This window comes from Rhagoletis pomonella, unplaced genomic scaffold (assembly GCF_013731165.1).
Source record: "Rhagoletis pomonella isolate Grant_MI unplaced genomic scaffold, Rhpom_1.0 Rhpom_scaffold_00013, whole genome shotgun sequence".
Lineage (NCBI taxonomy): Eukaryota > Metazoa > Arthropoda > Insecta > Diptera > Tephritidae > Rhagoletis > Rhagoletis pomonella.
Window position 1 is genome coordinate 11,544,354 of NW_023458567.1, and position 13,429 is coordinate 11,557,782.

The following is a 13,429-nucleotide window of genomic DNA, read 5'->3' on the forward strand; positions in this document are numbered from 1 at the left end:
CTAGCAATATACAGGTGAAACCTGCATTCAATTTCATGCATTATTTTTCGCGTGATGCGCGTACAAACGTACCTACAGACAGACAGACAGACAGATATAAATTCTAAAAATTGTTGATTTGGCTTCCGTTTCCCCAGTATTAGCTTCAAAATTATTTATCTTCTTTTTTTTGAAACCTAAGTTTTTATTAAAAATTCAAATTTTAAGGTAAGATAGTAATAATTTTCCTTTTATGCAATTAAACTTAGTGGCATTTTTTTGTTTATATATTTTATAATTGTTGTAACTTTTTAATTGGCCAATTTTAGATTATAATTATTTTTTAACTTAAGTTTTTAAAATTCTTTACTTTTTTTACTTATTTTTTATATGAATTTTAATAAAAATGACTTAATCTTAGCCTTGAAGCTATTTATTTTCTATTTTGAAAACTTAACCTAGCTATAATTGTTTATATTAATTGTATTTAAAATCCCCAGTTTTAATTAAGATATTAGTATTGTGCTTCTTAGAAAACTAAACGTAGTGGAATTTGTTTGTTTTTTATATTTTATAATTTTTTTAATTTATTTTGTTTTTGTTGTTGGCCTTTGAATTTTAAATTATGAATCATGAATTATGGACCACCAGTCCACCAGGCACAATCAAGAGTTCCTGAAGATGACCTCAGATTGAGGTCGAAATATCGACAATTAAAAATATCAATAGAACGAAGTTTTTGCGTTTTGTTTAATTGCTGGGCCTCGAGCTTGTTAAAAATGATTCATAATTTTTTGAATTTTAATAAAAGCCCAATTTTAGCTTGGAAATAATTTTTATAACTCAAATTTTTAAAATTCTTTACTCGACAGTGGCATTTTTTTTTATTATAATATTTCACAAATTTGTTTATACTTATTTAATTAGAAGTCTAATCTTAGCTTCAAAGTTATTTATTTTCTATTTTAACATCTTAATTTAGCTACGATTTTTTATTAATTGTGGTATGTTAATTTTATTAAAAACGCCCAATTTTAGGTAAGATATTAAAATGTTTATTTTTACAAAACTAAACTAAGTTGAATTTTTCTTAATTCTTTTGTTTTTTTGTTAATTTTATTAATAGCAAGTTTCACAAAAGCAATTTAAGTGAAAAATGATTTTTTTTCATTTAATATGGAAATTTACAGAAAAAAATTATTTTGCTTCAAAGTTATTTAATTTCATTTTGAAAGCTAAACTTGGTTACCATTTTGTTTTTGTGCTTTCTCACATCATCACATGCGCTGCAAGCATTTCGAAACAATCGAAATGCGCATACATTTGCACTCGTGCGATTTAATTAATTGCTGTCAGAAAGCGTGCGTACATAAATTCAAGGCAGGCAAAAACTTTGTTTCCAACAAAATTTGCAGTTTGCAGTTCATCAATCGCAACAGCTGACGCCAAATAAAAAAACTCAGCTATTACTTGTAAGAGTTGTTTAGGGCGCAAATGCATACACAAGCACACTTACACACACGCAAATGCACCTAGCCACACGTGCAGAAAGAAGCTCATTAGTACATTATTACCTACTAGATATTAAATGTAGTTGTGCGGATGACGCACTCAAGCATTAATGGACGGAAAATACTACTAAAGCACGCACATGGTTATCTGTAGGTTCATACGTACATATGTATGCCAGTGCAAACGTCGGAATACAAATTTATATTAGTTGTCGCTCAGTGTGAGCATTTGTCGTAATATGTCACTCAAACGATGCCATCACCTACAGTCGAATAGTGTGATGCTCTATTCTGAAATAGTAGTTCTAGGTTACTCATACGCCCTGTAGCGCTTCACTGGCTTAGACTGATTGCTTACAAACATAAAACGCTGCCACTTTTTGTGTAGTTCGTTTGTTATTTTTCATACTTGTAGCTATTTTTGTAATCCAATTCATTTTTGTTGTTACACAACATTTTAATTTAAATCTTTCTTTGCTGCTTAGCTTTCTAACTTTGGTTGCAAACTTCTTAGTTACTATGCTCTTTTCGTCGTTTCGTTGTTCTTAAACTTTTACTTTCCTTTTATATTTTATTCTATTTTTATTTTATTTTTTATTTCTAGTTTATCCGTAGTAGTTGTGAGCTGTATGTGTAGCGTACAGCTTGTTTATTTGCTGTCACCCAGTTTGCTCTATGCCGAGTGTGACAGCTGGAAATGCACATAAATGGAAACAAAATGGCGAATTCGTCTTTTTCTGGTTTTTTTTTTTTAAATTGTCACACATGACAACAACAGAGTGAAGTGACAGGCGACAGACGGAAAAAGGTGGCTAATGAAAAATGGAAAATAAGTGCAAATGCATGCATTCATGTGCACACAAAAATTGGTAAGCTTAGCCAAAAAATGCGCAAAGAAAAGTTTCTGGACATCTAAAAACTGGGTATTATTTTATTATTTTTTTTTTTTGACATTTAAAAAGTGGACATAATTTTTACTTGACTTAATTGCTCTTTTATTTCAAAACTTGACACAATTTTAGAAAATTTAAAAATATGGTCATAGTCGGACAAAAATTTTTGTTAATTTGAAAACTGGACACAAGATTTTGGTTATTTCAAAGCGGGACATCATTTTTGGTTGATTGAAAAACTGAACATAACTTTTTGGTACTTTAAAAACATGCATGATTTTTTAGGCAGAATATACAGTTTTTTTTTATTTAAAAAGAGATCATAATTTTTTGTTATTTTTAAAAGTCCACACAATCTTTAGACATTTAAAAAATTGGGTGTAATTTTTTGCTAATTTAAAAACTGGGCATAATTTTTCTTTGATTTAGAAACTCGACATAATTACATAAAAGCCCGATATCTACAAGTTTTTGGTCATTCAACAACAGGACATAATTTTTGATTGATTTAAATACTGGATATAATTTTTGGACATCTAAAAACTAGGCACACTATTTAGGTAATTTAAAATCATGCATAATTTTTCATGTGGGGGAGGTGTGGTGTGTTTATTGTGGAGTGTGAGCATGGCTATGGTCAAAGGTTGCGACTGGGTTACAATTGATCAAACTAATTAAAAAATGGGATATTATATCCACATATTTAAAAAAATGTTAGGTTATTTTGACTGCTTCCACCAGTTTGAAAATCTCAGTTTAAGTAAATTTATAGGATAAATTAAATATTGCAATATGGATGTCAAACGAAAGAGCTCCAAGAAGGCTTACACCCAAAAAATATTTTTGGGGTTTGAACTATTTTTTAAATTAAATTTATAAGATTAATTAAATATTACAATATGTGTATCAAACTTAAAAATTTTAAAAAATATTTTTTGAGTGGGATTGCCACCGCTTAGAAAATATCAGTTTAAAAATATAGCTTACAGCTGAAATTTTTTTTTTTGGAGGGTCACCACCTGTTTGAAAATTTTAATTAAATAAAATGGGTAAGATAAATTAAATATTGCATTACAGCCGAAAATATTTTTTAATCAAATATTAAATAAGACATGCGTGTCAAGCTAAGAAGTTCAAGAAGGCTTACAACAGAAACTATTTTTGAGCAGGGTTGCCTATAGCGACTATTTGAAAAAAATCCATTCTATTAAATTGATAAGATAAAGCAAATATAACAATACTGGTAGCAAACTAAAAAGGTTTGAAAAAGTTTACTGTAGAAAATATTTTTGATACAGGTTGCCACCTATTTGAAATATGTAATTCAATTAAATTGACGTGAAATGAGAGGTATTTGAAAAATCTTTGATTAAGCAATATTTTCAGTTGAGTTTTCACAAATCTAAAAATTAAATAATAAAGATATTGAAATTAAATGAAATATTAAAGTATTGGCATTAAATGAAAAGTATTTGTGAAAGCTTTACTCGACAATCTTTTTGGAAGTTTGCCACCTATCCAAAGGCTCAACATTAAAACATTATTCTGTATTTTTTTTTTATTATTCTGTTCACTTAATTATTTCCACTGATTTGACTTTGCGATTTCATTAATTGTCTACCTTCAGTTTATTTCTACTTCACTTAATTACTATTTCACAAGCATTAATTTAACTTTATTCAATTTTTTAGACACTTTTTTTAATTAATTACGAACTACATTCATCGACCTGTCCAGCCAACCATTTCATTCATTTCCTTCATACAACAAATTAAGCACATAGAGCTGCATTTTCCCAATTGACCTTCCCATATACAACCAATTAAAAGTATCAAACATGTCAGTGTCAACTTTGACCTTCTATGAAGCGCAGCGCAAGGAGTGGGCAACGAGAAAGAGGGGAGGAAGAGAGGTAGTTAGAGAAGGAAGGGAGCGTAAAGGAGCAAGAAAGTATGTAGAGTGACTATTGAGTAGGTCAACAGTACCAAAAATTGATTTACAATTTATTTGGAAATACGTAAAGAAAGCCATTACTTGTCCAATTGTTATGAATTCGAAAGGCTGCTACACAAACAAAAATTTTGCACATATGCTCTTGATGCTAGAGTAATTGAGGGTGAGTATGATTTCTAATTTTACTCGAGTATTTTTCATTTCATTGATCAGTATTTTCCCAAAATGCAAACAAAATTTTCAATTGCAATTTTCAAACTAACACAAATTTTTGGAATATTACAAACTTGCGAAATACAAGAGCCTGACAGTAAAGCAAACAAGTGCAGTAGAGCACAATTTTACTTAATTGTGGGAAAAATGTCTGTGCTTCTGTGCGCTAAATGGAAGTGTGTCAATTTCTTGTTTTTTTTTTTGCAATTAGCAATTTCCATTAACGCTGACAACTCAATTATCTGACTGTTGCTATTTTGTAGTTATGACAAAAAATATCTCAAATGTCTAGTAGTCCATTGGGTCAGCGGTAGACAGCATGTCAGCGAAATGCGCTGGAGCAAACTGTCAAAAAATAATTTACGCTACAACAGAGCACATACAAACACACACCGCTATCGCATTCTACGTCCATGCTGTATTTACCAAGGGCTGCTGGTTTCTAACTGCCATCAATACAATTCCCTACCTTTTTCCTAATTTTCACATGCTTACCGCCCATCACTCCCTTACTTCCCTCCTACTATTCACTTACATCCCGCCTGCTATTCCCACTATTTCCTTTCTTCTTCTCACTTGCCACCCTCCTACTATTCCGTTGCATCCCTACTCACTCCCACCACATATTCACTCGCCTCATAAAAGTCTCACTCGTTGCCCTCCACAAGCATTGCTAATAAATGTACCGTTACTTATTCCCTCTTATAATTTGTTTAATGCTATCATTTTGCTACCATTGCCTTTGTTAGTGTTAATATCTGTCATTCAAATTTTTGCTCGAGTGTGCGTGTGTTTTTGTACTGCATGTAAATTGTGTCAATGCTAAAACGGAAATTGCAAATTTTAATTTTAATTTTTAGCTTTCCGTCGTCTAGTGCAATGCTAGGAAGGTATTTTTGTTGTTCTTGTTTTTTTTTTTACTTCGAAGTGGCAGTTAGCTACCTGCGGCCAGCGCAAATGTATTCATTTATGCATTGTGACAATTTCCAAATGTCAACGAAGTTATGAGTGATTTTTGAATGAGTAAAATTGAGAAATTTTGCGGAAGAGGAAATGAGATAATTATCGTTTTTAGTGGAATGGCGGCTGTGAGCTTGCCTAGATAATTTTTTGTGTGTTTGTAAGAAAAGTAAAGTTTCGTTACTACCCTTCAGATTAACCCTTAAACGCCCGTAACATATATCCAAAATATTTCATGAAGGCCAACGGCGTTTGCCCAGAGAGCGATACTAGAATAATTGCACTGGTTTACGGCAAAAATGTTCCATGAATACCATTATCCAATTTCTATGTAGAATTGCTCGCCTATTCCGAAAATCGAGTTGATTTTTTTCTATGGATAGGATAAGTTTTCGAGATATTTGCAAATTACCGTTATTCAGCTAAAAAAAAAATGTGGTTCCACTTAATCACATACATATGTATATCTTATGAAGCAATTGAATAATCTTAATACTATGCAAATGAAAGCAAACGAAATCCTCCAAAAACGGTATATACATCACTTTTCGATAGGACTGATAGTTTCTGCGAAACTTATTAATCATTCCAGATTTTTTTTTTTTATAAAAAAACACTAAAGGTGCTGGCCCAATGCAGGCTTGCTTTGCTTGCTTCGCTGCGAGAAGTGTGAAAAATTATTTGGCAAGCGTTTTGTAGGCTTTTGACAAAGAGGTATATTCCTTTCAAAATACATAAATTCAAACGAAAATTTGCTTACTTAATTTAAAAAAGTCACAGAAAATGCAGGTAATCCGAAATGAAATAAAAATGATTCATTGTTTCCATATTTATATTTAACATATCGTTATCTTATAGTAAAAAGTCGCAAAACCCAGTTTTACAATTTTTACACGAGAGGAGAAAACGTCTTCTAGCCTTTTCTTCAAGTAAATCGCTTTTTTAAGTTATAGTTTTTTTTAGTAAATGTAGATATAGATATGTGTCGGCCGCTGTGGTGTAGTGGTAAGCAGTGCGCGCTTCCACTCCGCAACGCCTGGGTTCAAGCCCTGGTCAAAGCAACATCGCAAAAAAATATAGAAAAAAGGTTTTTTCTTAACAGCGGTCGTCCCTCGGCAGGCAATGGCAAACCTCCGAGTATATTTCTGCCATGAAAAACAGCTTCTCATAAAAAAATACAATCGCCGTTCGGAGTCGGCGTAAAACTGTAGGCCCCTCCGCTTTGTGTGACAACTTCAAGGCGCACGCCACAAATCGGAGGAGAAGCTCGGCCAAACACTAACATATGTGTAAGCGCCATTCTATTATATTATTATTAGATATAGATATGTATGTATCATTATTATCATTTCTTTTAAATACAAACATTATTTCGCATTAATTTAAAAATAAATCTGAAAGTTTTTGATACATTTTTTTGAGTTTTCTAGGAAATAATTATTAACGTTAAGGGAACAGACATTGACTTTTCAACCAGACAGCCGGTTACTTTGACAGCGTTCCAAGCCACCATTCGGCCAAGCAAGTTTTGAAAGTAAATCAAAGCAAATTGAAGTCAGCAAGGCGCGCAAAGCAAGCCTGCATTGGGCCAGCGCCTTAAGAATATCAAAGCTTTCAAAGTGTCTCGAAAGTATCAAAGTGTTCCGAAAAACAAATAAAATAATCAGCAAAACGCAAAAAAAAGTGAAGAATTCAAAAAAATCTTAAAAACACTACCAATCATCGAAAACTTCGGAAAACATACCGCAAGTCCTGAAATGTTCCGGAAAATAAGCAAAACTAGAAAATAAAAAACGTGGAAAACAGAAAATATCAGAAGAAATACTAAAAAAGAAAAACTAAAATATACTGAATATTCGAAAAATATTTCCGATAAAATAATAAAAAAGCATGAAGTACTGTGAAAAGTGCAGAAGAATAAAAAAAAATCCGAAAAATCTCGCAAAAATAAATGAATCAGGAAAAACCTAACACGAAGCATAACTTAAATAAGACAAGTAAATTTTCGAGAACATACTAAAAAAGGGCGAGGTATTCTTCTGAAAGTCCAAAGGCGTGCAAAATAAAAGTTTCTGGAAAAACACTGAACAATCCCAAAGACTTCCGAAAGATTTCTAAAAAATTCCGAAAATCACAAAAAATTCCGGAGAATAAATAATTCAGGAAAACTAAATCACGAAGAATAACCAAAAAAAAACTGAAAGCCCGAGAAGATAATAAGAAAGCGCGAAATATTCGGAATATTCAGAAGAATCCAATATAAAAGTTTCCGGAAAAAGAGAAAAAACACCGAAAATCGGAAATACTTTCCAAAAATCTCGAAAAAGACTAAAAATTCAGAAACATTCCGGAAATTAAATAAATCAGCCTATGTATATCACCAAAAAAAAAACAAAATGCTCGAGAAGATAAAAAAAAAGCATGAAGTATTCTAAAAGTGCAGAAGAATCCAAAAAAAAAACGAAAAACCTCGAAAAATCTCTAAGCTTCCCGAAAACTCCGAAAAACTTAAAAAATATCGAAAAATCCGAAAGACTACCGAAAAATCATGCACAAAACTGAAAATCGCAAAAGATTACGGGAAATAAATAAATCGGGAAAAATAAACCGCAAAGAATAACGAAAAGTCTAGCAAAAAATCAGAACAAAAGCTCTCCAAACGCCATAGAAATTTCCGAAAAATCGTCTAAATTTTCAAGAAAATAGAAAAAAATAAAACAAGAACAAGGCTGAGGCCGGAAAAAAACCTGGCTATTCTAAAACCAACAGCCGAGAAGCTCCCGAAGAGTTTCGAGTAATTCTGAAAAAAATTAAAAGTACTAAAATTTCTAAATTTCATGCGAAAAATAAAAAGAGCACGAATAATTAAAAAGCCTAAAATGAATCCAAAAAAAAAAAAATTATAAAAAAAAACTAAACAAATACAGGAAATTCCGATGTTAAATTTAAAAAAAATAAAACGCAAAGTCCACAAAAAAATCGGAAACATCCCAATATAAATGCAAAAGTCTTCCGAAAAGTCACAAACAACCCAAACAGTGCCGAAAATTTCTGAAAAATCTTTAGAAAATCAAAATAGAGCAAGAAGAATTCTGAAAACAATGAGGAGGACACCGAAAAAAGTCTAAAAAAAATCAGAAAAAAAAAACAAAAACTCCCAAAGAAAATTCAAAAATGTGCAACAAGAATAATTCTAATAAAGCCCCGTAAATTTTCTGAATAGTCCCGAAAAAAGCTCAAAATATCTTCAAACGCCATGAGGAAAACAAAGAAATCACGAATAACACAATTAACAATGTCCATAAAAAACAATTATTGTATTCTTTTTTTTATACTTAACTCTTATGAGCGAGCCTATTTAATTATGTGATGAATTAAAGTTTTACATTGCATTGCCTACGTTAATTAAACTATTTAGTTTAAAATTTACTCATGCTTCTTCTCGAACAACCAAGACCGCAACCGACCTAATCTAAACAACTTCTGCTTTCAATACACTCTTTCATTAGAAGGTTGAGAAGTGCACACAATGGGGACAAACGAATGAAATAACTGCACTTAAACTTTGAACACTACCAAAATATGTGGCTTTTTTTTAATTTAAAGTTACTTCCTAATAGCTTTTTAAAATCAACAAATATTCGAGTGTAGTGCTATCTGAAAAAGATAATCTGACAAAAGTCTGCAGAAACTTGTAAACAACTTGAAAATTCCATAGAAATCAAAATATCGTAAAATACGCTTCCGAGAGTTTTTTTCATATTTTTATCTGAAAACCTGCGTTAAATCGAAAATCCCAAGGAGCTTAAAGGGTTGTGAAATCTTTCTTCGCACTAATATGACTTTAAATAAAAGTTTCAAGAAACTTAAAAACAGGAGAAAGCTTCCAATCGAAAGCTTTTACATGATTCTTATCGGAAAAACTGTTTAAAACCGAAAATCTCAAGGCACGTACAAGATTGCTAAAGGTCTCTCTGTAAACTAAAATTACTTTAAGTAAACTTTCCAAGGTTTCTTCATACCTCAGTCAAAACAAAACGAAAATCGTTTGTTGTAAATTGTTGTAAATGTCATAAATGCCACCTTTCTAGCACTTTTTTTTTGTAGTTAGCGCGCTTGTATCATTGCTTTCGACCAAGCTTAGAACAAAAATTGTGAAAGCGCTGCCATTGATGAGCTTTCACTCCATACAAAAGCTGTGTAGACTTCAACAAACGAAACTTGTGAAAGATTAGTTTCAGTTTCCTTAAGTGGATGGCAACGATATCAGTTATAGTACCTAGAAAAAAAGCAATATATCCATGGTCTTCTGCAATAACGGCAGAACTCAAAATTTCACGTTTTTTTTTCAGTTATATAGCTGATTCGGTTTATAAATAACCATATTTTTCTGTGACAAATCGACATACGACTCATGTCATGTAATTAAGTATTTAAGACTTTTTCATTTGCCTTAATTTAGAAAATCTTTCACCTGCTCCATTAATTATTTCCTTTTCTAATTCACAACTGTGTTGAGAATATCCTACCAAATTTGCCTTACTTATTATCATTTCGAGCCCTAACCGCCGAAGTAAGTGACATTTTATTCAAAACTTTTTTTTTTTTATGCAGAAGTATTCCTATAGTAGATGCTTTGCATTTCTGCATCAAAAGTCAAATTATTAAAAAAAAAAATCACTTACGTCTTTTTGGCTGTTAAAGCTCGATTTCTTCCTTTAAATCAAACTTTTCTACCTTCCTTTCTCGTTGTTCATTTCCCTTGCATGCCATTTTAAAGCATACAAATTATACAAATGAATGCATTTAAATATTCAAGACTTCCTCCAGCAACCCGCGTTATGATTTTAATATTTTATATATTTTGTGCAACTCAAACTTGAATGAGAAACTTTTACCAACTCGTTGACTCATTTTAATGCACGCTTCATACACACGTAAATAGTTGTTGTTTACAGTTATCGTGAAAGCAGTGATGCATTAGAAATTAGTGAACAACTATAAAAGCTTGTATGTACACAATAATGATGGATGGTTGAGTAATTGAATCGAAAAGATGTGATTTTTAAAGACAGACACTCGGTCGTAGTAGAATAATATTTATTTCTGTAATAGCGAATATTGGTGTGTTTTCCAAAATGAGGAAGAAAAATAAATACATACTAATAGCGCTTTCTTTTCTACAAAAAATTTTGCCTTTTCCTTGCCCTCTCACTAGTATTTGTGCGAAGAGAGCACTGAGAAGGCAAAACATTTTTCGGTAAAAAGAAAACGCCATAAATTGTGAAAAACGTGCATGCAATCGGTTAAACAATTTGACGAAAGGTAAAGGAGAAGCGATGAATGGGAGTAAAAGATGTAGAAAGATTGTAAGTGTATTAATTACTTTAAAATATAGTTTTTCGAAGAAAAAACCTTTTAATAAATTAGGAAAGTTGTGGGTAAACTTATGTATTGGAATGAAGCTTTTTCAAGAAACCAAAGAGGCAAATTGTCAAGAAGTTCGAAAGCTTTGTTTCAAAAAGCTTTTCTGAAGAAGTTTATGTTAGAGCTTTTACGTGTTTTATAATATTTCTTTTTAGTCTATTTTAATCTTTTCTAAATGCTTTCTTTCGCATTTTTTTACAGGATCCTAAAATTCTCGATAAAGTGACAAAAAAGAATGGCACCGATATGGTGGCATTGGACAAACGTTCACTGACAATATGTTCGAATACAGATTATATAAATATAACATATCACCATGTTATTTGTCCGGATGCGGCTGCGGCAAAGGTGAGTTGAGAAAAAGTTTTCAGAGAAATTATTTTTTTATTAACTTAAAAATTTTATTAAATAATACTTTTAGACAGAAAGAACTTTTAAAAAGCTTGACACGGTCGTCTTTGAGATGGCTAACTCGTGTACAAAATCAGCAGAAACATTTTGTACTTTGGTAGAAACTTTTACAGCAGAGTACTTTAGCCAATTAACATGTAGATCTTTTTAAAGCTCATTTCAAAGCGCATTTTATATAGACAGATGCAGTGTGAAAGTTTTCTCCGACCAATACTGCTTAATGGATATATTCTCAAAAGGTTAAACGTTTAGATGGAATTAAATCAGTATTGCTCAGTGGAAGCTTTTACCCGGAGTCTATCCACAAATGAATAAAAGAGACAAAGGAAATCAAAATTATTCTTTTTTAAACTTCGTAAATCTTTTGTGAAGCTACAATTAAAAGTTTTGATTCATTTAAAGCAGTAAATCAGCGAGCATGTGTTTCTGTCACCTTCAGTGCATACGTTTGGCAAAAAGCATCTTAAAGCTTCGAAAATCCACCACAAAAACCGCGAAAGCTTCGAACTTATACTAATTACTAAATAAAGTATTAAAGAGCCCCAAATAAAAGCTTAAGAAACTTCTACACAGCAAGGTCTTGATAGTTTTTATAAAAAAGTGGCCCTTTTAAATCAATATTTTTACATTATTTCAGAAAGCTCTAAATATGTATACATATGTAGCAGAGAAAGCTGGGTCAATATCAATTCAAAATGCTAGAATTTCTCAAATCCATAAAAATATCTAGAATTTGTGTTATATATTTACTAATAACCACTAATAACCACCTTTAACCACTCTACCCGGCCACAGAGACTAAATACTCCCAAATAAAAGATTGAAAAATTACCAGAAAATGTAGTTTTAAACCCTTAATTCCAAGCTTTCAAAGATTTTTTTTTTTAAGTTGTCAAATTCAGACCATAGCTATTTTTGAAACTTTGAGATTGTGTCTGCTATTTTAAAAAGTTTCGGAAAGCTTTTAATAAAGAGTGAAAGCTTTACCTAACATTAATTTAAAATACTAAAGCTTTAAAAAACGACAACATAAACTTTCCAACTTTTGTAAATTATTCGTAAAACGTTGAAGCCATGAAAAAATCCAGCGGAAAGCTACAAATGCTTCTCAGAAATTATAGAACTTACGAGGTGAAGTTGCAAAGAAGTAAATCAAGCACCCAGCTTTGTAGCACGTAATCGTATTTTGAGTTTGCTTAAGTTTTTATCAAAGGCATTTTACAAAATGTGTGAAAGTCGAAACAAAAAATGTGAAAGCTTCAATGCAAAGAGACAGTATTGCAACTCGTTTGATATACAATTACTATAAATTAACTTTTTCAGATAATGCGGCTAGCAATAAGAGCTTTCACTTTGGTAGCGAGCTTTCATGAAGACTTACACCATACATTATTCTTCAATATCTTGAAAGCCAACCTAAATTATTTTAAGGTCATGTAACAATTTCACAACGTACATAAGCTTTATATTAAGCTTTCACATGCACTTCAAAACTGTTACTCATTTTCATTTGCTATAAGCCTTAACAATTCTCTCCGATAACGCACAATAAGAAGCCACAAGAGATTTGAATGATAACAAACTACTACACGTTCATAGAGCAGCAGTTAGCAACAACAGTTTAATAGTTTAAAGCCATTCCATTGATTCTTAATACGAGCAGCTTACTGACTTAAGCACTCATATCTCCAATGTTTGCGCTAACTTAAAGCACTCATATTTGCTTCCTCTCTCTCTTTGTTTTTCTTTTCCCTCAATTATGCACATTATCTTGCAAAATTTTCCTACCGAAATTCAAGCAAACCAACTAAACTTTTCGTAACTGCTAAGATAAACTTTTCAACTTCAACTGCCTCTGAAAAGTCTATACTACATAAACACATACTCGTATGTATGTATGTATGTCTTTCGCATGAAGTTTTCTTTCCATATTGTGCAATTGTGAATTTTATTAAAAGCAAATGCAATACTTGAATTATCTTGTTCGGGTGGCAATTCACTACAGTGGCGGATACAGGACTTTTTTTATTATTTTTTTTCATCTAGTGTATTATTTTCCCCAATTTTAGATGGAAGTAATAA

General features: G+C 31.5%; 1 protein-coding gene across 1 annotated transcript in view; it reads left to right on the forward strand.

Moving 5' to 3' along the window:
* LOC118748797 (1-phosphatidylinositol 4,5-bisphosphate phosphodiesterase) overlaps positions 1 to 13,429 on the forward strand; it is a gene marked incomplete at its 5' end in the record, with an annotated part of 178,199 nt that overhangs the window by 139,314 nt on the left and 25,456 nt on the right. The window contains 1 exon segment of the mRNA XM_036483476.1: positions 11,138 to 11,284. Within this exon segment, the coding sequence (XP_036339369.1) occupies positions 11,138 to 11,284 (147 nt within the window).